We start from the raw sequence: 26,424 nt of genomic DNA on the forward strand, positions 1-26,424 counted from the left end.
AAGATCCGGACAGATCAACGCGGGGATCCCTGGTGATCACCGTGCCTTGAGGTGATCTGCTGTCACCTCGTGATCAACAAATTATATGGTTCTATTTCTGTATTCGCTTTCCACCTTCGTCGTGCTATATTACAACAACAAGCCGCTTTCATGGTAATGTTTCTTTCTTCCCACACCATCACGCTCTGATCACTCCTTCCGCCACCATGTCGTCTCGCGAACAAGTTACCAATCCATTCGCGGAATCCTCATCATCCGAGAAGAACAATGGGACGGCCTCGACGACGACAACGCATTCGACCGGCCGCAATCTGGTGATTCTCATGGACGGCACAACCAATCGGTACAGCATGAAGAACACGAACGTCATCAAGACTGCGAGTGTCCTCCAAGTCGACGCGGAGCAGTTGATGTACTATGACTCGGGGATTGGGACGACTCTGCCGTCCGCTGCTTCGATGTGGAGCGGGATTCGACGAAGGATTGGGGTCAAGATGGATGAAGCGTTTGCCTGGTAAGTCGACCGATGTGTTGCACATCTGACACGACAGGAACTTTTCGGAGCATGTTCAGAGCGCGTATAGGTATCTGATGGAGACTTATCGGTGAGTGCGTCAAGTCAATTCAACGCTGATGGGTAGAAACGGCGACCGTATCTTCATCTTTGGCTTCTCCCGAGGTGAGTTCATTGCACAGGGAGCATATACTTACGACAGGTTCATACTCTGCTCGTTGTCTCGCGGGTATGATCGAAAAAGTGAGTAGTACTCTCTGCGACGCCCGCTGATGACAGGTTGGACTCCTCCCCGCCGGTAATCACAGCCAAGTTTCCATGTGAGTCACCCTTTCGTCTCCAGCTTGCTTACAAGTCACCCAGCGCGTATGCGATATACCAAGACCCCACCAACATCTACCTCCCATGTCCAGATGGGCGCAGAGATATGCATGGTCAGCCGTTCGTGACTGAAAGCCTTGCACATGGGTACAAAAGGACGTTCGGAATCAGCAAAGCGGTCAAGGTGCACTTCTTGGGAGTACACGACACAGTGGCGAGTTTGGGTTTACTCGAAGTCAAAGGTGAGTCGCCTGTCCTCTGTTCGAATGCCGTGCTCATCAAACCGCAGAACTCCCCTTCGCTTCCAACGTCGATATGGTCGGTTTCTTTCGACAATCCCTCGCTCTGAATGAACGACGAGCCAAATTCCAGCCCGTTTATCGACACCCCGATATCCCTTTCGCCGAGGATGACTACCCATACTGCACCGAGCACTTCCTCCATAAACTCTCCAGGTTCGTTGGCAATTTCGTCCACCGGGTCAAGGGTGTCTTCGGAAGACTACCGGTTCAGGCTGCTCCAGCGCAGAACGAAGTGGGCGAAGTCAGGAACGGGGGAGATACCTGTGGACATGGAGAGCAGGAACAATTGCGCACCAAAGAGGTATGGTTCCTCGGCTGTCATAGCGATGTCGGAGGGGGAAATGACGAGAACGGTCAAGCGTCGTTGTCCAACATCAGTTTCAGGTGAGTTTCTGCGTTACCGACCAAGCTGACGTCAGGTGGATGCTTCGCGAGGCCGAACATTGCGGTCTCAAGCTAGACGCATCGAACGTGCTGCTTCAACATGCCCTTTTGGTCACCCCCGTCAACGACTACATCCAGCAATACCTTCCGAGCTTACTCGAACCCATCAGACAACTCAAGGAGCACTTCTCGCAACGCCAGATTCGACATCTTCACGAACAGTCTGAACTGCGAAACCAAATCTCGACGATACTCACGCCGGACAAGATCCACACTTTGCTTGACCTTGCAGCTGCGTTCGACACCGATGAACAATACTTCTCTCCTGCCGAGTTACGAGCGGAGGAATCGGATCTGAAGAGATTGCCAAAGGAATCGCTGACGGCGAAATGGTGGATCGTGGAATGGTTCTTGCTTCAGACGAGAAACTATGCGGGAGGTGCTGGTTCGCGCGGTCAAAATGGAGCTTACTCTTGGAGGTGAGTTGTTGCGCGCTGAAACACGAGCTGACGACAGAATCAATCGATTCCGATATCGGAGAATGCTTCCTGGGCGACTACAAATGATCCATCGATCGGTTCAAAGGAAGCTTCAGTACGACTTTTACTATCGAGACGATCCGACGATTGATCCTTGGACAAAGCCTAAGGGTCTCTTTCCAGCCGACAGGGAGACCATCTGGGACAATCTGAGGAAAGGATCTGAGGAGCCGGAAGGTGGCTGGGAGGATTAGTCAGGTTGTGTATATCATGTGTTTCTTCTGTCGAGTCATCGGGATAATCTTGGCTATCTTGTCACTGTAAGCGAGTTGGTGATAAAATTAATAGGTATGCATCAGGATGATTTGGGAACGCCGCTTTGATTATACGACCAACTGTTCACACCTGTTCTAACGCGGGCGTGGCTCATGTATACTACACTCCCTCTTATGCGGCACTTAACCCCGCTTACTTTCCACCGATGCCGCACTGGATGCGCTCTCAAACCGACTCATATACGAAGATGGTACCGTTCTGCAAGTCCGGAGCGAAGAAGAGACGCATCTTCCCGTCAACAACATCAACGTCGACAGGGTTCTGGTTCATCGACAATCCCGCGGGGGTGAGCAGATTCATGGGAACCTCGATAAGCGGCACCATCGTGTCGACGTCGACAAGCGCGATACCACCGAGCTCTGTGATCTTGTCGCCGAATTGGTAGACTGCGACACCAGAACAGAGCGCAACGCTCTTTTTGCGGTCCCACTTTGTAGGGTAGCCAAGCCACTTGCAGTCTTGATAGTCCACAAAGGAGCTCGGGTTGGGGAAGACCGCTTTCGGTTGTCTGTAGAAATCGTGCGAATCGAGACCGAACCGGGAGGCGTTGCGTGAGCCCCAGTTGAGCATCGTGATGGTGCGTTTCTTCGTGTCGTGGATGATACCCCCTGAGTGATCGTTGATATGGACAATGGGAGTGACATCGTAAGTGTAAGGGTCGACACGGATAGCGGTGGCCGTACTGTTAGGTCGATACTGTGCGAGCTCGGTCCAGAGATATTCGCCGTCGTAGTCCATTCCTCCGACGTGATACTCGGTTGCATCAACATCGTTCAAAGTTGCAGTAGCCAAGCGAGTGCCATTCCCATCGAACACCGTCAAGTGGGAGATACCTTGGCCGGGAGTGCGATCAGTCCCGTTGATGTAGATCGTGTTACCTTGGGCGTCTTTACCGTACGCCTTAGTAGGCACAGTCCAGTTGCCCCAGGCAAGCACGAACCGATCGTCGTTGATACGCACCATCGACTCGACCTCGCCTACGTCGCCTTCAAGAGGAATACTCTTGATCAGATTCCATTTTGTGTTTCGGGAAAGATCGCCGAACGCAGAGACGATCGCATCGGCGTTGCTTCTGCCTCCTGGAGCTGGAAGCGGGCTTGGAGCGAGAGGTACGTCGTGGAAGGTGGCGAGCGTCGCCGCGGAAGCGCAGAGTGGCAACAGAGAGAAGAGTGCGAAGGCTAGCATGATCAAACGTCAACCCTAGAGAGTGGTTGGGGAATTCAACAACTCATAGGTTGATCATGCAGTCATTATACTGTCTTGAAAACCTCATGGTCGAAACGTGACCACTATGCATGCGCAAATGGTTCAAGCATCCACTGGACTGCACCCATGTGACTCGTGCTGCAATGGTGCACAGCACGTGTCATGGTCGATATCGCTCGGGTTCTCGGCTTTCGCTGTTCGGGTTTTCGAGATGTAGAGCGCAGATCCCATTTCTACCCTCAAAGATGTGGAGGGAGACTCACCGCGAGTCCCTCTGTCAGACTGGCCGAGTTAGGTGGTCCTGCAAGGTGAGTCAGCTATCAGGTATCGTAGCCGTGAGCGGTCATGAAACGAACGTGTTTGCACCGGTTGAACGCACGTTTTTACTTTTGATCAGTATCATCATAAATCACCCGGTAAGTATCGGCACTACTCTTGGCCTGTCAACGGTTGATTAACAACTCGTAGCAGATTCCAATAAAGTCAGTCGAGACAATGATATCTCGTGTGATGTGAGGCTTCCCCTCCATGCCCACCGAACATGAACATGAAGTGCATTTCGTACTCTATACCTGATTACATATTACGTCTAACGACTCGTTCTCGGTGCTTTTGATTGATTATAAGCGAGAAGACCAACTGGAGAAAGTACAATAACTGATGCTCGTGTGTCGTGGGTAAGGAGATGAAGGATGTCTATGTGTCGTGAAGAATATGCGTAACGTGTTGAGAATGCGGATGATAAGTGAAAGTGATGTTGACAGTGTAAGTCTAGTGCCCGTTGATCGATGACAAAGCTGTGATCTGCCGGGCGAGCGTGTGATGCGGTCTGACAGTGGGGTGCGGTTGTATCGGTTCCACAGTCGATTCGTCAGCTTCGCGTCGATTCAAGATGTGATCACTGTCATCGGTAGAGTCGACATGTCCGGCAATCCACTAACGAGGGGAGGGAAGAAGCAGTCGCGATAAGCTTAGATGAGCACGATCTTACCCTTCTCCACACACACTCACCTTGTGTTTCAAGGCCACCTTGGCACTGGGACGTTTCAAAGGAGGTTGCATGAGATATCGCACAAAGGTTTTCGCTGAAGACGGATGGAAATCGTCAGCGATCCGAGCCCACGTAGTGACACGCAGTCCCACGAACACTCACCTTCTTCGGAAACTCCCTCAAATGGACCGGGTGGGAAGTTGATATTCGAATGGGCGGTTTCTTGAATCAGCGAAATTGTGTCGTGAGATTCCCATGGACTCCATGATGATAGCCTGAGTGATCGGTCAGCATAACGGAAGCGACTAGTGTACAACAGCCTGATCTACACGTACAGGTTGTATGCGATCACTCCCGCACCGAACAAGTCGGAATTCTTTCCATATCCCGTCCCACAAAACACTTCGGGTGCTGCATATCCTGGCGTTCCACCCGCTTCAAACTGGTTCTTAGGGTCTTCGTCCGATTGTGAGTCAAGGATCTGGAGAGATTGCCGTGATGCACGAGGGCATGAACGAAGAGCGGATGGAGGGTATAATGGAGCGAGACGAACAGGCGAAGGAGAGTTGACAGAAGGATACTACTTGTGAGCAGCGCTCTCGACGTGGACAGACGGCACACACTCACCTTTGAGATGCCAAAGTCAATCAGGACGATATCATCGATTTCCGACTTCGGTGTGCGGTACAAAAAGTTGTCAGGCTTGATATCTCGATGTATGATACCGTGAGAGTGGATGAATGCAAGGATTTCCTATATGCAACGTGATAAGCTCAAGAATTTCCGGGCTCACGATGAACTCACCAGAATCGTCTTCACCACCTTCTTCGTAGCGTCCTCCGTGAACCGACCTCTCGTATTCAGTCTCTCCAACAATTCGCCACCGGTGAGGATAGGGAAAGTGACATAAAATTTGGTGGGTGTCTCGAACCAGCTGAAGAAATACACGACATCAGTGAATGTTCTGTCGATGCGCGAAGATTCAAGGCTGCTCACTCTAGTCCAGCACCTGTGTCGGGGTTGATCGTCAGCAGAGGGATTGAAGCGCAGCACAAAAAGAACTCACAGATATTGGGATGTTGGTTGATACGAGGGAACCCTCTGATGATTCATGGCATGTCAGTCGACATATAGGACTTGCTTGATGTAGACGAGCCACTCACACGTCAATCACCCTCAGATACCCTGCTCTATCCTTGACTGCTTCCTTCCTCACGACCTTGACCGCGACGATCATGGATGAACGAGCCTTCCATTTCGCCTTTACGACTTTTGAATACCCTCCTGCTCCTAGCGTACCATTATCGAAGACGTATTCCTTCTTCCTGTGCGCAGCATGAGGTCCGTCGTGTCCTTGAGCTGCATGTCCTCCCGAAAGCAGATGCAGGAAGTCGATACCCATGGTTGGTCGTCGATCACACTTTTAATTTTGCCTTGGATTACAAGGAAAAGGGTAAATAGAAGAGTGACCGACCACGTATGTATGTGACTAACCGGAGTACAACAGATGAAAAGGGATCATGGGGAAGTAGGATATGATGGGATGGGATAGATGCATCACTTTACCACCAACATATCGGCTGAGATCGCACTAACGCCTTGATTCCAAGCGAGATGCGAATAAACAATTTTCACGCGTAATAAACGTAAAAAACGTCATCATACACACATACAGTGGAGCGTTTAAACCGGCGGCAAATACAAGGGAACCCAGTCATAAATGGGCTGAGTGATTAAACACAGCACGCTTCAATTAAATTACATAACATATTCACAATCAGATAACAAAATGACATCCGATTCACCGAGGTGATGAGAGTGGGAAAAGTCACATCAACAGAAGATCAGCGACCCTACCTTCAATCTCCTCCTTTTCCATTCCATCTTACAAAACTGCATCATGGCAGAATCCACTGGCACCTGGCCATCACTGACCAACGATCATCCACTACACCAACTCCACACTCGACTTCCAAAGATACTCGCCGATGCAGGACACTCAACCATCTGGGGTGTACATCTATCGTCCGCAGCACCGCCAGCATTTGCCACTCTACTCGTCCTTCAAAAGTACCTTCGATCAGTAGCAAATGATGTGGACAAGGCCGCCGAGAGCCTCACGAAGACACTCAAATGGAGGAAGGACTTTGGTCTGGATACGGATGCCGCTCCGGACGATTTCGGTCCCGACTTTGAAGGATTAGGCTATGTCACCAAGGTGGGAAAAGCGGATGGGAAGAGTGACGTGGTGACTTGGAACGTATACGGTGCGGTGAAAGATCTGAAGAAGCCATTTGGAGATCTCGACCGGTATGTCCTCTTTTGAACATTTCGCCCAGGCCTCATGCTCATACCCGCACAGCTTCCTTCGATGGCGTATCAACCTCATGGAGCAGGCCATTACCCATCTCGACTTGTCCAACACATCCATTCCCATTCCAGACTACGGCAAAGGATCTGACCCACACCGTATCGACCAGGTCCACCTGTACGGCGGCGTCTCGTTTCTTCGAATGAACCCACTCGTCAGGGTTGCGTCCAAAGCGGTCATCGAAATCATGCAAGCGCACTATCCCGAAATGCTCCTTCGCAAGTTCTTTGTCGAAGTGCCTTTGATCATGTCGTGGGTATTCACTGCTATCAGTCTGTTCGTATCGACGGAAACAGCCAAGAAGTTCCAGGTCATCAGCTACAAGGAGAACTTGGGGAAGGAACTGGGCAAGTTAGAGGATGTGCCGGTGGAGTATGGAGGGAAAGGGCCTGATTTGAAGACGCTCGCGCAGCAATTGGAGAATGGAGAGAAGGCTTAGTCTCAGCGAGTGGACTGTGCTGGTGGTTATGAGCCAATTACTCGTATCAGTCAATGAATGCACCATATATAGGTTGTAAGGCCTCTTCCCTTTCAACGTTTCATCCTGCCAATCGATAGCTAATCTTCACACTTCCAACGCTCTGCAGGCCTCTATGGTGGAAGCGACGTTAGAGCTCATACTTGTAGATTTCGTGTCTCAGGGTCATGTGCACCGGAATGCACCTCAACGAAGGGGATCTTGCTCCTCCACGGAAACAAGGGAGAACAAGCATATTCGAATTTCTCGCTGGTGCATAACATCGTGGTGAAAGCCAGTACACAAGCTACGCTGATGGTGATCTGGCTAGTTGACATGCTTCTCCGACCGCTGGATCGCCAGTCGAGGAAGTTGGTGCGTCATATATACTGCGCTTGCACTGGATTGAGCCCGCCTACTGGAGTGTCGAAGTCAGCTGTAACAAAGGAATAGGCATATGCCGTATACTTACCTCGGCTCTTCCATCATTGCTCCTGCAGATCCAGAACAAAGACTCTCGATCCGGCCTTGGCATCTGCCTCTCCGAAACCTAGCTTGGTATAGAAACGACATGCTCTGACATTCTCCGCTGATGTACCCAGTCGAACGGCACTGACTTTCCGTTCTCTCAGCGCACTGATCGCCGTTGTGATGAGTTTCGCTCCGATGCCTCTGCCTTGAGCGGATGGTAGTAGATCAATATGCATGTGGGCTGGATATCGTGTGTTGTATCCGTACGGGTCGGGCGTGGCTCTAGTCTTGGCATCGGCGTAGTCGAAAATGGTAGTCTCTCGGGGTGTTTGATCACGCGTGAATCGCGATTGTCGTTTTGGCCACCATTCCTCTCCAAACCACTCGTTGAACTTTTGAGTATCGTCCGTCGCGACACAGTAGCCCACTACGGCTCCTCCAGCTTCTACCACCCATGCAAGCGATGGGTCTCTCGCTACATACGGAAGCACGTAGACATCTCCCCATATCTCGTCGTTTGACAACAATCCAGTAGCATCTTCGCCCTTGTTCCCCGTTGCACAACATATCTTGGAGAGCGACGGTTCATCCCCGCTTCGAAAGAGTCGAATGTATGGTTCGGGCGCAGATTGCTCAGACATGTCTATTCAACGGATGCAAGTGACATTGCGTCTGTTCTAACGCGAGATGAAGTGATAAGCAAATGACGGAAAGATAGGTTCCGCGCGTCAAACACGGGATGATTGCCGCTACTTGACGGCCGGTTTCGCCGTTGGTTAGAGGTATCCACCTGCATCGGAGAACGGCGGCGGCGCCGAACCTATCATCTGCCAGGTAGACCAAAGCGACAGGGATACTGCGACGATAAGGTATATAGCCCGGACATGGTCTGGTCACGTTTCTGTACCTACACATATTATGGATATACCAAAGGACAATGAACAACAACAAGGACGACATTGCACTACAAGACTACAAGGACGACGACTTGGCGGTCGTTCAGACCGAAGATGTCACACGAGATGTCGACGCCCTTCCCCAAGTGGAGGCTATCCACAAAGGGGTTACGACCCAGCTCAAGTCCCAAACAGACATGATGACCATTCGACAGACCGTTTCGGCCTTCCGACGTACAGTAGCAGTGTGTGTGGCCGCTGGGGTGTGTGCCGCGCTCGATGGTGAGTGCGCGAGTTTGTGGAAACGCCTCTGATACACCGGTCATGTTAGGCTACCAATACTCTATTCAAAACTCGATTATCGCGAACAAGGGTTTCATCAGGCAGATGGCCCCGAAGGGTAAAAGTGCTTTGGATCCAGTTGCTGTATCTACCTTTGGTGGCCTTCATGCGTGAGTTGCAAATCCCGGAACGCATATCACTAAGCCATCTTAGCGCCGGAAATGTGGTCGGCCAGTTCCTTATTCAGTACTTGTCCGATTGGTTGGGAAGAATCGCTGCAATGTGGATGTGTTTGGCAACGCTTGCACTGGTGCGTTTTCCAATCGCTTAATGTCGCTTACCATTGTGTAGGGCGCCATCGTCGAATCGGTCTCCCATGTGTGGTGGCACTGGACTATTGCCAAATTGATCACCGGTATTGCAATCGGTTCGGTTCAAGCGACTCTTCCATTGGTAAGTCAGGTGCAATAACTCGGAGCTGATAAGATAGTACATCTCCGAGCATGCACCTTCGAGAGTTCGAGGTCTGCTCATTGTCGCGTACAGCATGTGAGCATCATCGTTTCAGCCGCCTTTGATCACTGCACGCAGCGCTGACTGTGATCGTTCGCAGGTGGTACAGCTTCGGTATTCTGATGGGTGCAGTCGCCCTGAAAGTACATCGAGATGCCGACCCTTACGACTGGAAGAGTCTGATTTACTCGCAATTCGCCATGATCGGTGCCATTGCTGTTGTGTACATGTTCCTCCCAGAGACACCCTGTACGCTCAACCGGACGGCTTTTTCTTGACACGGAGAGTACTGACTGGACACGTAGGGTACTTGGTCGGCAAAGGAAAGCTTGACAAATGTCGAAAGACACTCAACAAGCTGAACGCCAAAGTGCCGGGATACGATGTGGAGCAGGAAATCGGTATCATGGCAGCAACCATCGAGGTCATGCGTTTGGCCGACATCGAAGGCAAACGAGCAAACGGTCGTTTCGACATCTTCAAAGGTCTGAACGGAAAACGATTCCTCATTGGATCGTATCCCAAGGTGGGTTTGTTTTCACTTCCAAAGTTCCAGCGCCTGAACTTTCCGCCAGGTCTTGTCTTCCTTCGTCGGTTTGCCGGTGTTCAGCAACTATTCGACCTACTTCTACCAGCTTGCTGGAGTTGCCGATCCGTTCTTGGCGACAGTCATTCAATATTCTACTCAGATCGTGGCTGTAGCCTTAGACGCCTCTTTGGTAGACTTCCTCGGTCGACGACGAATGACGATGATCGGATTCACCGGTGTCTGCTGCGGTATGTTAATGGTGGCCACGATAGGCTGCTTCAACTACTCGACGCCCGAGTTGGGAGCTGCGTTAGTGTTTGCCGGTGTGACTGCCAACTTCTTCAACAACTTCCAAACATCCACGGCGTATGCGTACCTCAACGAAATGCCAGAGCAGCGATTCAGAGCGAGAGGTAGCGGTTGGGGATTGGCGTACTGCAATCTGTGAGTGGCTTCGAGGTATTCTCCGGCTGACTCGAAAACGTACAGATACTCTGTAATGTTCAACTTTGTTACCCCGCTCATGCTCAACCGGTGGAATGTTCGGGCGGCGTGGTTGTTCGTCTGCACCGGTATCCCGTAAGTACTCACACCTGAGTTCGAACACGACTGCGGACTGACAGACATGCAGAGGCACCGTACTGGCGTTCTTCATCATGCCGGAGAGTTCTCGTCGAAGTCCTGCCGAAATTCAAGAATTGTTTGTTGACCATGTGCCGCTACGAAAGTGGCGAGGTTACAAGACCAACGTCGAGCGCGATCTTGAGGAGAGGATTGCACGAGGCGAGATTGTCCCCATCTAAGGCTGGTTAAAGAGGTGAATGTAGAAAGCAGATTGTGCTGGATACAGCGTTCAAGCTTCTCAGGTTTCCGCGCTGTAGGTTCTGGGATGATACGGTGCAGTTGTCAAAATATGTCAAGTTGAGTAGTTGTCAAGTATGCAGTATCCATTGATCCGGTGACACTGTTGTGATTGCCGGAGTTGTCATAACCCAGACACGTTCTACAGGACAGTACACTTCTCCATGTACAACCAGGAAACATTGTTGAAACGCCTCAAGCAAGGGGCTGAGCCTTGAGTAACCTTCATTTGTGCGGGATCCGTATAACTGCACTTACGAAGTCTCATCACCACGGCCTTAGCTCCAATTTCTGTCGAAACTTTTTGGGCCGAGATCGCCCTTAATCTTAGATACGACACCCATTGCTCTGTAATATAGGTGTACATAACGAAATAGCGACTATGAATCATCATCACCCCAGCCGTCATCAACGTTGTACAATGGATCCTGACTCGGCCTCGAAAGCTTTAAAATCAACGACAGTCCCCGAACGTCGAGATTTCTCCGCCGCGAATACCAACAGATGCGACATGAGAACGTCTTCGGGCGTGACTCCAAGCAAGGTTTGATCGCGCATAGACACCGCAGCAGCGAAGGCTCGGCTTACTCCAGCGTCGCCACCGCCATGACTTTTCCCTTCCTGCTTTGGGGCAAAGTGTTTCGATTCTTTCGTCACAAAGTCGAAAACGTCCTAGAAAGGTACGATGTTCAGTCGGTGTTCTCACTCGCCAGGGGGGGGGAGGCAGGGGGGGGGGGGCAGTAAATAAGCTCACAAAAGTACGCATATTCCCTACTATCTGTCCGCGTGTTCCGTGGATACGCGTGATTCGATCGCACTCCGTCTGAGAGTCCGAGACTGACAGGGAAGTAAGAAGCTAGTTTTCTAATCCAATTCGGTCCACTTACAAGCAATCATCGTCATACTCGCCGTGGTCCCGCTTGCGTACTCGATGTTGACGACCTGAGTTATATGTGAGTTATAGGTACGTCCTGCCTGATCTCATGCCGTACTCACCTGATTGTCGCATACGTCGTTCTGACCATTGTACACGCACTCGCCGAAAGGTCCGGTTTCCAGATACGGCATGATCGTCTCAGGTGACAGAACATCATTCTCAACGAAATGCTTCGCGCGAGTCTCCTTGTAGATACGGTCTGGGCGGTAGAACTGATCCAGATACACTTTCTTCGCCGAGAACTGGCATTCAGGCTCATAAGGGCATTCCGTACACCGTCTAGCTCCTTTAGCCTCTGCAGGTTTGTTGGATGGTCTGAAATGTTTCAGAGAACCAAAGGAAGATACTCGGGTCGGATAGTTCTTTAACCGATCAGCACCGTCTTTACCAGACAGGAAGAAGTTGAGGATGTCGATGTCACTATATTGGAGTTAGAACAGACGCGACGAACCGGAGACGCGACACTCACTGGCAGCATTTAGTCATAAGAGAGAAACTAGTGTCTGACTCCTTATTCCAGTTGCCGCGGACGTATGAATGAGCGAAATGTTCGAATCCAACAGGTTCAATATGCTGAATATTGACGATATCTCCGATGACTCCAGAGTCAATAACCTGCTTGATCGCGACGTTGTATGGGGAATATCTGAGAACGTGGCCGATGCCAAAGATGATGTCTTGTTCTCGCACGACTCGCGTCATTTCGATGCATTGTGGAATCGAAACAGCCATCGGTCTGTCATCAGCTTCGTCACCTAGTTCGCGACCCACTTTTCACAAAGGATATCGTATTTCAACGGGGCAAAAGCCTTCACCGCTTCGAGATGATCTTTGTCCTACTGTAATTTAGCAGTCGAAAAACAGGGATCGTTGGAACGGACCCACCAACAACCCGATCACAACAGCATCAGCGAACTTTCCCAGTGCAAGCAGCTTCCGCCAGTCGTCCACTGCTTTGTCCGATGAAATGTCAAACTTGTCCGCTATGCGGTGTAGCCTCAATGGACGTGGGTCAGCCACACCGACCACGGTCAGAAGGTGAGGATTCGCTTGCGCAAAGTTCGCATAGATCTGCGTAGAGCGATAGTCAGGCCATTGCACGATCATAGCTCCGGAAGAGTAGCACTCACTGCGCCCCGCTGACCAGCTCCAACAATAATAAGTGATACAGGTGACATAGTAGATATGACCATTGTTTACGTGAGTCGGTATGAGCTGTAATCGTGATTCGGTATCTTGCACAATATAAGTCTCACCCTATCACAAGCACCGCAATGTATGCACTTGGTATCGTGAGTCGTGAGCCGGTATAGACAGAGGTGAACGGCCCAATCACCGAGGGTGGATTCCGTTCAACTTGGGTGGATGCTCCTGCTTTGAAATTGACGCCGAGAAGTCCGTGAAACCAAAGGTTTTCCCTTATCGCACATGACTCGTAACCGCTACGATAGTCAATTGACGGATAAGTCCGGGATCGGTAGCGAGTTCCGAGGTCCCGGTAGAATGCGAACGGGCCATAAAATCAGAATGAAAAGGCGAGAAACACATCTCAAACTGAACCAACGCCGTGTGCGCCGATCACCACCTCGTCGCCATGTCGGAAGATACTCACCCAGAACACGGCACTCGACGATCATCGGAGGGGACTGACGATCAAGGAACCACACGACCATTCCCGGAAAAGAAACACAGAGCATGCAACAATTGCAGACGTGCAAAAGTGAAATGCATAGCGACGACCAATGGCGAGTCCTGCCAACGATGTCGGAACAGAGGAGATGTATGCAACTATCTAGCATTGAGTCGAGTAAGTTGTTGCGGAAACATGCAAGGTCAAACTCACGCTCCATGCAGGAAGAGGTGTTGGCACAGGAGGTCGCTACGGGTCTACAATATATGGCTGCGCTGTCGTCTGCATTGCGCCATGTGATTGATCATCTAGTACAATCCTCGAAGATCCCGCCATTGCCAGCTCCTCTAGAGGTTTATTCCCCTTCCAACGAATTCTTCGCCAGTTTGCTCAATGATAAGAGATCGAGCACGAAGCGAAAGCGCACCACAACGGTATCACCTCCGCCTGAATGGGTAGTACCAGCGAAGACGTCGGAGGTGGACAGCGCGTCGACCATAATACCCTTCGTGCCCGATCAAACCAACAGCTCCGACCAGTTCGCTAACAATTGGGCACACAGTGATGCACCTTCGACAGGTTCACAAGTTGAACTCATCGCGAACGAGCTACATATCAGCACATCCCCCGATATACCAGTCAGTCTTGGCTCTCATACCCAGTCGCGGGCGCTCGAAGGAGGGCTTTTTGGTATGTTTCGCTCGGGTACTTCTCCCATCGAGAGTAAGACACATTGGCCCAGTGTGACACTTGCCGGGTCTGCACCAGTGGTGCTGGGTTCGGCAGATCCGCGTCCCAACATCGTCAAGAAGGGCATCGTCCCAAATGACATCGCTATAAAACTCGTGGACCAGTAAGTGTAGCGGCTTGAAATCATTACTAAAACTTCAGTTTCCATCGACATCTATCCCCTCATCTCTTCGGCTACAACCTGGATTTCGGCAAAGCTCCATATCTTCCCTCTGGACCCACTTACATGACCCCTTTCATCCTAGCCTCGTTGTGCCTGGTGTCATCACAGCGACTGAAGGAGTGCCAGACATACCATATGGCTCTTCAGCTTGAAATCGATGAGCTATTGGAGGGATCACCTACGGAGAGCCTGTTTGGACCGACTACATTACCTCAATTGGGTGATAACAACGATGCTGCTGCGGACAACTGGGATCCTGAATTAGGCATAGGACCTGAAGAAGTGGTTGCCGCGACGGTGCTCGCACTATACTCAGAGGATGTGACACTGGCAGGTCGACTTGCCCGTTGTGCTTTCGATTGGGCAAGAGGACTGATGGAGGTAAGCCCACTCATTTGGGGTCCCGCTGAGTATTTGGCTCCTAGTGGACAACCAACGCTCCCAGAGGACACCAGACCATAGGAGAGGCGATCGGAATCCTTCCCCGTCCACGAGATCTGTCAGAATTGGACATGGCTCGTTTCTGGTTGCTATGCTACGTGAGTGGAGGTCCCGTGATATCAGGCCTAACAGATTTCCAGACGGTCTACGGCTTGCAAACCTTTCGGAGCGATTGCCTCGTGAACACAACATGGGACCTAACCCCCCACTGCGAAGTCCTCTTGCGCCAGGTTGATGATCGACTCACACAGCATTCGGACATCGACCAGAACGACTTGACCCTTGTTCATCACGCACGGCTTGTGTTTATATTGACATCTTGGTACAAGGAGACCTGTCAATCTCCCCCACAAGCCGGTCTCACCTACTCGACCGATGCTCGCTTGGACTCCTGGCACGCCAGTATGCAGAGTCATGGTCTTGACGATTCTCGCACCCGTCTGCTAGATATAGCCTTCCACTTCGCGAAAACGGCACTACATGCCTCACATTCCCGTATCTGGAAAGACTCGATGATCAGTGGCGTCCTGGCACTCGAACACGCGGTCAAATTACTCTCTAGGCTGTCACATTGGGAACCGCTCGACCGTCTTGCCGATCTTCCGCCTTGTTATTTCTCGGTATGTCCACCCGGCGTCTGGACACGATGCTGATGCAGTGGCTGGCAGATGGCAACTCTGGCAGCGAATGTGCTCGTAAACTCGTGTCACCTTCAGCCGACAGTGGTCCACGACGCCGGAAGCTGGACCGAGATCAGCAAATTCCGGAACACAGCGGGTTCGTGCGTCGTCGTGACAGTTCAGTTCAGGCTGATCCCATTACGCAGCTCGTCCATATATGTCGGTTATCGCAAATGCTTTGTCAACCAGCTGTAATTCGAATACACAAACCATACGCTCGACTGTCACAGTGCTTCGAAACGCGGTGAACAAGCTAAGCGAATCGGACCAGTGTATACACATTTGACACACCTTTCCGACCTACACGCTCATTGACGTCAATCAGTTGCCTTTGATGGCTTAGACGAACATCTCAGAAGGGGCGGCTCTAACCCCGCTGTCGTTTACGGGTCTACAAGTTACCTGTCTCGCACTACATGGATGATGGAAGAAAGCGCGTTGGTGAATTTGGTTAACACCAAGTAAACCTTGGCATCATAACTGTTCAGAGTTCGCGTAGTGGTATTGGACAGCGAGCTGTTATTGCCCAGACTCGACAGCTCCTGTAACGATCAGAGCGGTAATTGATTGAGAGTTGATGAGTAACGATCGGATGTCTTATGCATCTCATACGGACTCTATGGCCTAGCGGCGTGCTACTAAAGCTCTACAAATTCAGGCTGACGTATTTCCTTCCTTGGACCCGCTCTCTTCGCAATCAGACACCGACATGGCTGTGACGATCTGCTTCGTGGTGATGATGGATGACATCGTCCTCGTGATGGTGCGCGACCAGATCTTCGACTCGAGCGGTCTCACCGGTCTTGTGTAGAACGCCAATACCCCATAGACCGGGGATCGCCATGAGTAAGGCGAAACATCCATATGCCACCGCAGTCCAGCATCCTGTATTACCGAACCGATATAAGGTCAGGAAGCTCACTAGAAGTGCGCTACGAAGAGACTCACCGTAATTGAACCGTCTCATGGGATCGGATTTTGAAGTATGGGCGTCGGCCACCATGGTGGAGAAAACGAGACCGAACGAAGAGGCCAAACTGGTCATGACTGTGTTGGGACATATCATCAGCATCCAGATTCCGCTCGCATACACTTTGCCACTCACCCTGGAATAGTCCACCAGCAGCGTTCATTTCGGAAGGGATGACGATGGAGATACTGTAGAGCATACCAGACTGGTAGATGAAGCTGCACAAAGCGATGTCAGCGATCTGATTCTGAAAAGTACCGCAATTTCACTTACCATGCTCCTAAAATACACAGGAGGAAACCGAAGAACTGCGCGTGATCCCAGTACGAATCAGTGAGCTTTGCCAACGCGAAGATCAAAGATCCGCTGATGGTGCATGCACATCCGAGCATGAAAACGATCTGCGTCGACACCCTCCTCAGCAACAGTGTCGCCAAAGGTCCACCGATCAACCCTCCGATCGATTGAGGAAGGTATCGTAGCATGATGTCTTTGGCGCCGAGACCGTGTACTTGCGCGTACATGAGACCAGCCCAGTAGTCCCAAGTGATGAAAGATCCGAAACCAACGAGACCGAGGAAGTTCATGATGGCGTATCGACCACGGGAGAAGTTGGACATTCGAAGCATCGGAGTCTTGTCTTGTCGCTCGAGCCAGTACTCGTAAAAGCCGAAGAAGCCGAGGAGGAGGACACCCAAGATCAAAAGAGCGATAATGTAACCAGTCTTCCAACCCACGGCGGGCTGAAGAGCGTTTCTACTGTGAGCAACGAACACGAGAAGGCTGTGCTTCACTCACTCCTTGAGCCAAACAAAAGATGATAAAGGTCAATGCGGTGGTGACAAGGGCAGCTCCAATGTAGCTTTGTATTGTCGAACGTCAGCTCAAACTCGTTACAGCTCGTTGTAAGTTCACTCACTCTACGCCACCTTTAACTTTTCGAATGACGCTAGGCGGCATAGTCAAGCCAGCAACGATAGTAGCCACACCCGAGATACCGGCGAAAACCGCAAAGATACCTCTCCACTCGATGGCAGAGTACTGCGTCGGTAAACCTCCAAAGATCGTACCGAGACCCGAACCAAGCGGGGCACCGGCAGCGAAGACGGCGAGAAGAGCACCTCGCATAGTGTTTCTACCCTCGGTAAGGGGGAGGATCTGGCTGATGACGCTGAAGCCGGCAGGCACGACTGCACAGATACCTGCACCCTCGAGAGCTCGGAAGACGATGAATTGGTTGGCAGTCTGTGCGTTCGCGCACGCAATAGCCTTCAAAACAGTGAGTGTCAGCATTGGACTGCATCCAGCAGAGAAGATCAGAGAACTCACCCAGACGCAGAAGAAGGAGCCTCCGAATATGACTACAGAACGAGCACCAAAGTGATCGGATATAGGGACGAAAAGAAGTAGTAGACAACCGCTCGACAATTCGTATGCAGATTGAATCCATTGCACGAGAGCCGGTTCGAATTTCAGATCATGTGCAACGAATCCAACGGCTACGTTCATGGATTGGATGGAGCCGGTGTTACAAATGAAGAGGAACGTGAGAGCTGTGACGATGACGATCGTCTTCCATATCGGTAGGGTGGAGTAACCGCCACTGTAAACACGATACACCGTTGTCAGTCTTGCTGTTTCAAGTGGTATGAGTGGCGGAAGTGCTCACGTACTATAGATATGGCTCATCTACCGTCACTCGGTCGACCTCCTGCACTTGCGGCTCTTGATAGGTATCGATCTTTTCCATATCGTGCTCGTTCTGCAGTTGCGTTGACATGTTGGGTCGCTTGAAGGATATCAACCGTGCTCATGAGGGAGGGCTTGCTGGACCTATATACCCTATGCTTAATTTAATGCCCAAGACAATGGGCCAGTTGATGCTTATCGTTGATACCACCCATCTCTTGCAACGATATACAAGTCTGATAAGGGGCTTTGTTCACGGACCAAAAACGGACGATATGTCCCCGTTCCAACCCATACTTGGACGCAGATAACAGATAAAGGCGGAGGTCCGGATATACACAACCTTGAATGACCACCCCATTTAACAGTGCCACTTTTGCTTATCGCGATTCCAAACAGTGCTTATCTCTCGCCCTCTCTCGTGGTTAGAAGTAGTCGTAACGTCATATGAAACACAAACATGTCATCTCGTTCCGTTCGTTGGTTGATCTAACGGATCTATCATCACCGACAGCAGTCATGTCACGGATCAAGCAGTCCTGCACAGAGTGTAGAAGGAGGAAGATCAAATGTGAGTGAGACTGTACCCAGTAGTTGCAGCGTTTGAGATCCCCTGCTGACAACTGTTCGGCACATAGGTAATCGTCAGATACCATGTGAGTGGACGATGGCATGGAAAGTTGGTGCCTAGATGTGATTTGACATGATTACTGATGATCCGCAGGTGACATGTGTGTGTCCCGTGGGGAAGAGGATCAATGTGAGGAGCAAGTCATCACAAGGATCAGCGGGTGAATAGCCGCAGGTTCTCTCTACTTGAGCCGTCGTCAGTCACTGACACGAGATGTGTTGTCGCAGTGATCGGTCCTTCCCTCGCATGAAAGATTTCAGAATACTCGCTGCTCGGGTAGCGGAGCTCGAAGCTCATGTTACGATTCTTAGAGACGGAGGAGAAAGACCTCTAAATGGGACGAGGCAGAGATCACACTCGCAGCTGATCCCCGTCGCTTACGGCGATGACATGGACATCAGCTACGACAACGAGGGGTCTGCTTCCCCCTCACGAGGTCCACTACCGTCAACATCACCTCCCAACCGTCCTTTTCCTACCGATCAACATTGGAGTACAACAGCTCTACCAACGGATCGTTCACACGAAGGTGCAGATTCTGCCGCATTGTTGCTTGAGGACTTCGCAATGGGCCATGTTGTGAACCAGGAAAGGGCAGGAAAGAGACAGGGTCCCACAATCTCGAATCAGCTGTATCAAGCTATTGGGAAAGCGATATCTATCCTTCCAGACTCAGACCGGAGTCTATTTCTCCTGAATTTCTTTGTGAGTTTTCCCACTTCTACTTGGGTATGGTACCGAAGGAAATCAATGACCGGTCTCGCAGTTTACACACGTTGATTGGAACACAAAGGTTTGTGTGCTGCTCATATGTACGCTTGTTGTCTTGATACCGGTCCGCTGATGCTCATGTTCTAGGTCCTACACGTTCCCTCGTACATGGAAGAGGTGAGTCGATTGGCGCAACCCGCTGAATAAGTAGGCTGACGCATTGTGCCCAGTTCCGTCGGTTCGCAGCTCTCCCGAAAGACAGGATGACAATGGAAGTGCGATCCGAATGGCTTAGTGTGCACTTGGTGGTTCTTTGTCTGTCCCTGCACCTGTTGGGCGACAACGAGCGACAAGTCCTTGGGGTTCGGGGAGACCAGTGGCAGGATATCGCCAAAGGGCTATTTCTCGCTTCGCGGGTGAGTGATGCGTTGGCATTGTTGACGGTATCTGATCTTGCACTGCAGGACATCCTCTTCGCCTCGGACTTTCTCACTCACCACTCCTTAGAGCATCTTCAGTGTATCGTGTGAGTTCTTGTGCAGCGAAAGACTGTTGACAACGCTGATGTCGACCGCCTAGCTTGCAAGGCGGTTATCAATGTGAGTCGGCCAGATATGACAGCCCGCTGACCTATCAGATAACGCCGATGGTGCCGCCGATGCTCATTGGGCTCTCATCGGTTCCGCGGTCAAGATCGCTCAGAATCTAGGCTTACATCGACTTGGTAACGAAGATGTCGGTCTCGAAACGAGCTGGCCAAAACCGTGGCAGGATCCGTTAAAGAGGGAGATCGGAAGAAGGGTGTGGTGGAACATTGTCTACTTGGATTGGTCTCACGCGCTCTCTCACGGAATGACCTGTATGTTCTCACAGTCGTACTATCGGAAAAGAACTGATTTGTTTGTCAGACTGCGTGCATTCGAAGCAAAACTTCACCGCATTCCCTTCCAATGTTGATGATACTGACATAACGCATCAATCGGTACCTACTCCCAAACCCCTTGCTGTAAGTCCCACGTCGTAGCTGTCGAGTTACGATAACTCACGAATAGCGTGGTATCCTTTCAGGAATACACTACTTCCAGCTACACGATATATCGTCTTCGGTTCCTTGTCTTATGTAAGTTTGGGATCACGAGGAGCCTCGAAGCTTGTCTGACATCCTTGCAGACAAGGAACATATAGATCATCTGGTAGACAAGCAGCCTGCCGACTACGCTTTCATCCTCAGGTACGTCTCATATTCCTGTTGCCATGGTTGTAATGTAATGGCTGACCTCCTTGCCCAGACTGGACGCGAGACTTGTTGCGCTGTGCGATAGCTTACCGTCACACTTCCGTGAAGACGAAGAGGCCCGACGATTAGCTTCTGTGCTGAAGCTGCCGCACGTAAGCTTTGATCGTCAATGTTCTAACTTCAACCATGCTTATGGGAAACTTTTTCTCGCAGATCATTGCCGAAAGCATCGCGATCCGCATGATCGCGGCCAACCGTCTACTTCGACTTCATCGACCGTATCTGATTGGTGGATATACGGATCCAAAGTATAGACGATCATCACATCAGTGTGTCAGCTCTGCTCGCACCATCCTGGCGCTGTACGAAACATTACGCGTCACTGCACCGTCGATGATGAGTTACTGTGAGTTCCTGAACGAGAAGCATCATCTTTCGCGATATTGACACCGTACATTGCAGGGCTCGTACTGTTTTACGAGTTCGCGGCCGCGGTCGTGATTTGTGAGTGTTGGACGATTGTTGCGGAAGACGGCCTGTGCTCATCACTCGAGTAGTCATTCATATCTGCAACTGTGAGCCGGGAGAACGGGAGGAGTCGCACCTGATTCTATTGCGAGCGCTAGATGTCCTCAAGTGAGTCGTTAGGCCTTCACAAGGACAACAACGACTGATAAGCTATGCAGAGGTGCTCGTGGAGTCAGTGCGGCTGCTCGAAATGCCACTTCTATCCTTGAAAGCCTGTTGAGTGAGTCTCCGGTAAGATATCATGATGTGAGACTGACTTGAACAGCTGCATGGTCGAGCCTGACGGCCGAAGAGGGGGTCCGTCCGATGAACGGACAGTCTCGCGTCGATGACGAGATCAAGGAGGAAACACTGTTCCGAAAGATAGTCAGACGTGTGCTAGTGAGTGACGTCCACTCCATACTGATCCATCCTCTGATCCCTGCTCTTCCAGGGATCGACTGCTCTTCCTGAGATACCTCTGCACTCGACCACCAGAGATCAAAGCGCCACGCCTGCTCAATCCCAAAACACGGTCCTGCCACCGACTCCACGCACGTCTATCCCAGTCGAAAGTCTTCCGGTTATTCAACCAGAGACTCTCGCTTTGGATGGGATGTGGCAAGGGGCAGTCCATGGTCATGCTACAGTACAACAGCAACAAGATTTCGACCTCGGGACATGGTCAGACTTGGGCATCGCTTCAAACAACGACTTCGACATCTACGGCGTTACGACCAGCACCCAAGGACATGAACAAGAGCTAGAGCATTTCCTAGCTAGTATCACGTCGTGATATGATAGATGCATGCTATGATCAAGCTAACAGAAATGCACTAAAGTATCTGCAAAGAGCAGCCTTTTCATCCAGTCCCACAATGGCACCGACCCATCCGTCCGGTCTAAGTACCACTACTGCTCCAGCACCCCTATCCACACCGTAAGCAGTGTGTGCGGCACCACTGTGGTCAAACCACGTCATACCCCATGGTTCTTGGAGCAGACTTTCGACAGCACTGATCCCAGATCCCGCAATCACGGTGGTGTACTGGAATATCTCGTTTTCGTTCGGGAGAAGCTTGGCGAGAGCTTGTGTCTCAGCGCGGAAGGAGGTTAAGCGAGCCTGGTTGAAAGCTGGGTAACCGGTGAAGACCACAATGTGGAACTTGCCGGTATTTGACAGAACTCGATGGAGTCGGGTGAGCTCGTTAGTTCCCATTCGGGACAGCACGGCATCAGGACCACGTTCTCCAGGATGGATGGTGGCGAGAGGAGGACCATGGAATGGTCTGTTAAGTACAGAAGGGGTTACTGTACCTGTGAAACGATTGTCAGCCTTGTCGAGAATTAATGTGAAAGCACCTACTATAGCTGACACCGAGACCCAACGTGAACGCCTGAACTTTCGCATTGTCAAACCATTCTGTGAGCAGGTCTCTTGGACTTTCCGTGCGACCCTGGAATCGCGGTGGCAGTTTTCCCGATATGAGAGTCGAGATGATAGCGTCATTGTCGATCACTTGTTGCACACCAGCCTTTCGCTCTTCATTGTACGATTGGATAAGCACTTCCGGGGAGCCGAGACCCTTGCAGACGAGTGCGAGCTTCCAGGCGAGATTGACGGAATCAAGGGTGCCGGTATTCAAACCTTGGGCTGAACCGGAGGAATGGGTATGACAAGCATCTCCAACCAAGATGACACGGTCTTTGACGAAGGTCTCAGCCATGCATTGACCGATGCCCTATTGAACTGTCAGTTATCTTCAGGGGGTTATCCGCTGATGAGATGAACTCACGTAAAGTGTGAACCAGTCCACGGATTCAAACTCAAGCGAGAACGGATGCAATGCCTTTTTCGCTTCCTGGGAGTGTGTCAGCCATAGCCACGATATTATGCCATGGAGTTCAGTAAAAGGGTCACCCACATCCTTTGCCACCTCAACAGTGATATTCTCCTCACCGTATTTCTCCCTCAACGCTTCACTGAACACATAACCAATCCTAGTCTTGCCTTCATCTATAGGACAGAATAAAACAAGACCGTGTGAATCGCTCTGAACCGAATTCAGCGTTCTCGGACTCGGCATATCCGTCTTGATCAAAGCGTCCATCCTAATCCATTTCGACGTGGTCCTCTCCCCTACGAAAGCGATACCTGCGGTCTTACGGACGAACGATTTGCCTCCGTCGGCTCCGACTACGTACTTGCATTTGACGGTGTAGGAGAGGTTGTTGACGAGATCGCGAACACGACACTTGACCGGGTAGATGTCCGCAGGGTCTTCCGAATCAGTCCATGATTCGATGAAATGTTGATGAAGGACGGGGAAACCGTATGAATTGAGAACAGATTCGAAAGCTCTCTCGGTAAGTCGTTGTCGGAGGTGTAGTCTGTTGTTCATGTATGTCAGCCATGGACGACCGCTTCACAATGCGTTCAAACGTAACGTACGAGTAGTTGTGCGATGTGTCCCCGTGTTTGTTCATCCCGTAGCCAAAGACGAGACCGCCGGGAGCTGCTTTACCACTGAGTAGGGGCGTGTCGTCAGCTTGAAGCTTTGCTACAACCATTATTGCCTTGCGTCAACTGACTCTCTGAAATTGAACCCCGTCTGTGTTGTCACCCCCTTCTGGAGCAATGGATCCAGCACGTCCAACTGATCGTACAACTCGAGTGATCTTGGCCACAGGGTCGTTGCTCGTCCATACACTGGTGCCGAAGCCTTGTCCTCCTTCTCGATGACCAGTGGTTTACAGCCGAATCGGGCGAGTTGCAGTCCGGTAAGAAGGCCGATTGGACCACCACCGACAATGAGGACGTCGACAGGGGGAAGGGAAGATTCGGTGGGTTGAGGCATGGTTGTTGGCTTTGAATACTGCAAGCGAAGGAAGTCATACACACGAGCCGAAGTGCATGGATCGAAACGTATGTATCGATTTGTATATGCTGTTCCGCCATCAACTAGTTAATGCGCGGTCAAAGAGTCCGTTATCAGTTTATCGGACGTTAACGGATCCGTCGGATTTCCAACTGATAAGGAAAGCGTCGCGCGTCATCTGGCGAATGCGATCCAGGATAGTGGATGCAGACGACTGAGATCGACTGGCACAGACCAGATATCTACTTGATTTCAGTCGAGATACATGCTTACATTACACATCCAACGAAGTAGGCATGTCGGAGAATCTCATCGTCAAGCTTTCAGGGGAATCCCTAGCCAAAGGATTCGAAGACGTCAGGCCATTATCCGGCCACACGGAGCCGATTGCCAACCGCGCAGCAGTACACATATGGCTAGGTGTTCCTTACGGAAAGCCAGAACGATGGGAGGTCATCCGGTCCACTCCAGAATGGGACGGAGTGAGAGAATGCACTTCGTTCAGCGCAAGACCCGTTGCAGTGAGTCTGAGACATGGTTTGACAGTAACCACTGAGACAAACCGTAGGGCGTCGAACCGCTGGAGACGTTATGGGACGACATGGATGGTTTTGATCCGCGCTCGTACATCACTGTCGATGAGGACACATCACTTACCGTGAATGTGTTCAAGCCCGCTTCGGCTTCTCTCACAGCCAAGCTGCCCGTTCTTGTATTCGTAAGTCCTTCTCAGTTGCTCAGAGTAGGGTGCAACTGTTGATTTGAACATGACACAGCATCATGGTGGTGGTCTGAATGTTGGTCATGCCGGAGTCTATCTTCATGACCCAACCGAGCTTGTCCGATATTCCGAGTCCATATCGCAGCCCATCATTGCAGTCACCTTCAATTACCGACTCAACATATTCGGCTTCCTTAATCATCCTGATTTAGCGGAGAACGGCGGCAGGTCCGGTAACTATGGGTTTCATGATCAGATAGCGGCGTTAGAATGGATTCTAAAGTTCATCGAGAGGTTTGGGGGTGATCCGCAGAACGTCACCTGCATGGGTAACAGCGCAGGTGTAAGCCTCGGTGCCTCAGATCATACAACAGGGCACAGCAGCTGATCGTTTTTTCTCACAGGGCTTTGCTTTATCGTTGCTGCTGAGCAGGAACAGAGACACATCTCCAAAACGCCTGTTCAAGCGACTCATACTACAATCTGGAACTCTGGGAACAGCTCCTTTCAGAACTGCGTCCTGTTCATACCCCTTCTATGAGGAGCTACTGGTTCACTTTAAAATCCAAGGGAAGACACCCGGAGAGCGGATGGCAGCATTACGAGCGATTCCTTCAGATGCGCTGTTCGCATTCGCCAACGATCACAGACCGCCTGGTGGATGGGGAGGGAATGAGGAGACCGGTCCAGATGCTGTCTTTGATGAGATGCCTCTAGACAAGCTGAAACGAGGTAGGTCATGAGTCTCGTCGATAGTGTTGCTGATGACTTCAGGTCAATGGGATCCCAATGTCGACGCTGTCATGCTTGGCAATGTGGCGGACGAAGGCGCCATGTTCGGACCCGTCTTCCAGGTAGGTTCAGTTCAACTCTCTCCCTAGTCAGACTTTGATTGACCGATGGGATGATAGATCGATAAGCCCGAAGTCTTCCAAGCTATGCTCGGTCGATTCAGTCCCGAACAGCAGATGCAGGTGATGAGGATGTATCCAGAGCAGAACCAGGCCAAATATGATGCGCGACAGAGCGCTTTCTGTCAATTCATGGGTGATCAGCTTTTCAAGGGACCTATATCAAAGTGAGCGTGGAAGACGATGTTTGACAAACAAAATTGAGGCTGAGTTTCGTTTCGCAGAGTCTCGGACGTGTTGTCAAAGACTGCTTCGAAAGAAACGGGCAAGAGCATACCGGTGTACAAATACCTGTTCAAGGGAACGCTCCCTAATCGTTCAGCAGAGGTATTGGGATCATTCCATACAGTGAGCAACGAGTGTTCTGTGTCCAATCCCCGGCTGACATCAATGCCAGGTGGAGATCGCGTCTGTCTTCCAGATCGACAGTCTGTGGGAGGATGGTTCGAAGGAGGAAGGAACGGCTCGGACCGTGGGGAAGTACTGGCTAGATTTCGTCTATGGGAGAGAGAACGGGTGGCCTACGGTACTGGACGGGAAGCATCTTGTATTTGGAGGTTCTGAGGGGGCGGTCAAGGAGGAATCGACTGTTGTAGACGAGCTCAAGGCAGCTAGGACCGATTTCTGGATGGAAGTACTCGATGCATGAGACGG

The 26,424-nt window shown here is 51.0% G+C and overlaps 13 protein-coding genes across 13 annotated transcripts; 7 read left to right on the plus strand and 6 right to left on the minus strand.

Moving 5' to 3' along the window:
• Positions 1–206: 206 nt before the first annotated feature.
• On the plus strand, positions 207–2,254 carry CI109_106704 (uncharacterized protein; the record flags this gene model as incomplete). Its single annotated transcript, XM_065967891.1, has 7 exons — positions 207–514; positions 585–605; positions 823–834; positions 878–1,077; positions 1,125–1,521; positions 1,692–2,000; positions 2,107–2,254. The coding sequence occupies 7 exons, from the start codon at positions 207–209 to the stop codon at positions 2,252–2,254; spliced, it is 1,395 nt and encodes a 464-aa protein (XP_065823963.1).
• Positions 2,255–2,501: 247 nt separating this feature from the next.
• Positions 2,502–3,521, minus strand: CI109_106705 (uncharacterized protein; the record flags this gene model as incomplete). Its single annotated transcript, XM_032002229.1, has 1 exon — positions 2,502–3,521. One exon carries the CDS (start codon positions 3,519–3,521, stop codon positions 2,502–2,504), a length of 1,020 nt encoding a protein of 339 aa, XP_031863786.1.
• Positions 3,522–4,313: 792 nt separating this feature from the next.
• Positions 4,314–5,935, minus strand: CI109_106706 (uncharacterized protein; the record flags this gene model as incomplete). Its single annotated transcript, XM_065967892.1, has 9 exons — positions 4,314–4,478; positions 4,554–4,627; positions 4,696–4,808; positions 4,869–5,014; positions 5,161–5,286; positions 5,338–5,467; positions 5,530–5,542; positions 5,600–5,634; positions 5,697–5,935. 9 exons carry the CDS (start codon positions 5,933–5,935, stop codon positions 4,314–4,316), a joined length of 1,041 nt encoding a protein of 346 aa, XP_065823964.1.
• A 498-nt stretch (positions 5,936–6,433) lies between these two features.
• CI109_106707 (uncharacterized protein) lies at positions 6,434–7,343 on the plus strand (the record flags this gene model as incomplete). The annotated part of the gene is made up of 2 exons (XM_032002227.1): positions 6,434–6,843; positions 6,896–7,343. The coding sequence occupies 2 exons, from the start codon at positions 6,434–6,436 to the stop codon at positions 7,341–7,343; spliced, it is 858 nt and encodes a 285-aa protein (XP_031863784.1).
• A 503-nt stretch (positions 7,344–7,846) lies between these two features.
• Positions 7,847–8,473, minus strand: CI109_106708 (uncharacterized protein; the record flags this gene model as incomplete). The annotated part of the gene is made up of 1 exon (XM_032002226.1): positions 7,847–8,473. One exon carries the CDS (start codon positions 8,471–8,473, stop codon positions 7,847–7,849), a length of 627 nt encoding a protein of 208 aa, XP_031863783.1.
• Positions 8,474–8,769: 296 nt separating this feature from the next.
• CI109_106709 (uncharacterized protein) lies at positions 8,770–10,855 on the plus strand (the record flags this gene model as incomplete). Its single annotated transcript, XM_065967893.1, has 9 exons — positions 8,770–9,010; positions 9,060–9,180; positions 9,224–9,320; positions 9,501–9,559; positions 9,624–9,772; positions 9,829–10,049; positions 10,099–10,496; positions 10,542–10,631; positions 10,684–10,855. The coding sequence occupies 9 exons, from the start codon at positions 8,770–8,772 to the stop codon at positions 10,853–10,855; spliced, it is 1,548 nt and encodes a 515-aa protein (XP_065823965.1).
• A 466-nt stretch (positions 10,856–11,321) lies between these two features.
• CI109_106710 (uncharacterized protein) lies at positions 11,322–13,043 on the minus strand (the record flags this gene model as incomplete). The annotated part of the gene is made up of 8 exons (XM_065967894.1): positions 11,322–11,585; positions 11,668–11,750; positions 11,801–11,855; positions 11,910–12,270; positions 12,320–12,496; positions 12,622–12,686; positions 12,736–12,921; positions 12,981–13,043. The coding sequence occupies 8 exons, from the start codon at positions 13,041–13,043 to the stop codon at positions 11,322–11,324; spliced, it is 1,254 nt and encodes a 417-aa protein (XP_065823966.1).
• A 655-nt stretch (positions 13,044–13,698) lies between these two features.
• On the plus strand, positions 13,699–14,337 carry CI109_106711 (uncharacterized protein; the record flags this gene model as incomplete). Its single annotated transcript, XM_065967895.1, has 1 exon — positions 13,699–14,337. The coding sequence occupies one exon, from the start codon at positions 13,699–13,701 to the stop codon at positions 14,335–14,337; it is 639 nt and encodes a 212-aa protein (XP_065823967.1).
• Positions 14,338–14,528: 191 nt separating this feature from the next.
• On the plus strand, positions 14,529–15,709 carry CI109_106712 (uncharacterized protein; the record flags this gene model as incomplete). Its single annotated transcript, XM_032002223.2, has 5 exons — positions 14,529–14,774; positions 14,819–14,932; positions 15,086–15,454; positions 15,503–15,615; positions 15,661–15,709. 5 exons carry the CDS (start codon positions 14,529–14,531, stop codon positions 15,707–15,709), a joined length of 891 nt encoding a protein of 296 aa, XP_031863780.2.
• Positions 15,710–16,211: 502 nt separating this feature from the next.
• On the minus strand, positions 16,212–18,264 carry CI109_106713 (uncharacterized protein; the record flags this gene model as incomplete). The annotated part of the gene is made up of 8 exons (XM_032002222.1): positions 16,212–16,399; positions 16,463–16,561; positions 16,620–16,702; positions 16,758–17,227; positions 17,283–17,346; positions 17,404–17,753; positions 17,814–18,087; positions 18,158–18,264. The coding sequence occupies 8 exons, from the start codon at positions 18,262–18,264 to the stop codon at positions 16,212–16,214; spliced, it is 1,635 nt and encodes a 544-aa protein (XP_031863779.1).
• Positions 18,265–18,692: 428 nt separating this feature from the next.
• On the plus strand, positions 18,693–22,055 carry CI109_106714 (uncharacterized protein; the record flags this gene model as incomplete). The annotated part of the gene is made up of 19 exons (XM_065967896.1): positions 18,693–18,744; positions 18,812–18,829; positions 18,898–18,964; positions 19,032–19,509; positions 19,663–19,692; positions 19,746–19,931; positions 19,980–20,041; positions 20,095–20,105; positions 20,153–20,374; positions 20,424–20,521; positions 20,584–20,635; positions 20,686–20,746; positions 20,805–20,904; positions 20,966–21,158; positions 21,215–21,256; positions 21,310–21,388; positions 21,439–21,500; positions 21,546–21,661; positions 21,714–22,055. 19 exons carry the CDS (start codon positions 18,693–18,695, stop codon positions 22,053–22,055), a joined length of 2,271 nt encoding a protein of 756 aa, XP_065823968.1.
• Positions 22,056–22,076: 21 nt separating this feature from the next.
• On the minus strand, positions 22,077–24,316 carry CI109_106715 (uncharacterized protein; the record flags this gene model as incomplete). Its single annotated transcript, XM_032002220.2, has 7 exons — positions 22,077–22,576; positions 22,626–23,001; positions 23,056–23,121; positions 23,185–23,650; positions 23,712–23,786; positions 23,852–24,135; positions 24,272–24,316. The coding sequence occupies 7 exons, from the start codon at positions 24,314–24,316 to the stop codon at positions 22,077–22,079; spliced, it is 1,812 nt and encodes a 603-aa protein (XP_031863777.2).
• Positions 24,317–24,434: 118 nt separating this feature from the next.
• Positions 24,435–26,419, plus strand: CI109_106716 (uncharacterized protein; the record flags this gene model as incomplete). The annotated part of the gene is made up of 8 exons (XM_032002219.1): positions 24,435–24,659; positions 24,707–24,856; positions 24,915–25,202; positions 25,264–25,591; positions 25,634–25,713; positions 25,771–25,937; positions 25,995–26,118; positions 26,168–26,419. The coding sequence occupies 8 exons, from the start codon at positions 24,435–24,437 to the stop codon at positions 26,417–26,419; spliced, it is 1,614 nt and encodes a 537-aa protein (XP_031863776.1).
• Positions 26,420–26,424: the final 5 nt, after the last annotated feature.

The sequence above is a fragment of the Kwoniella shandongensis genome, chromosome 13 (assembly GCF_008629635.2).
Source record: "Kwoniella shandongensis chromosome 13, complete sequence".
Taxonomy (NCBI): domain Eukaryota; kingdom Fungi; phylum Basidiomycota; class Tremellomycetes; order Tremellales; family Cryptococcaceae; genus Kwoniella; species Kwoniella shandongensis.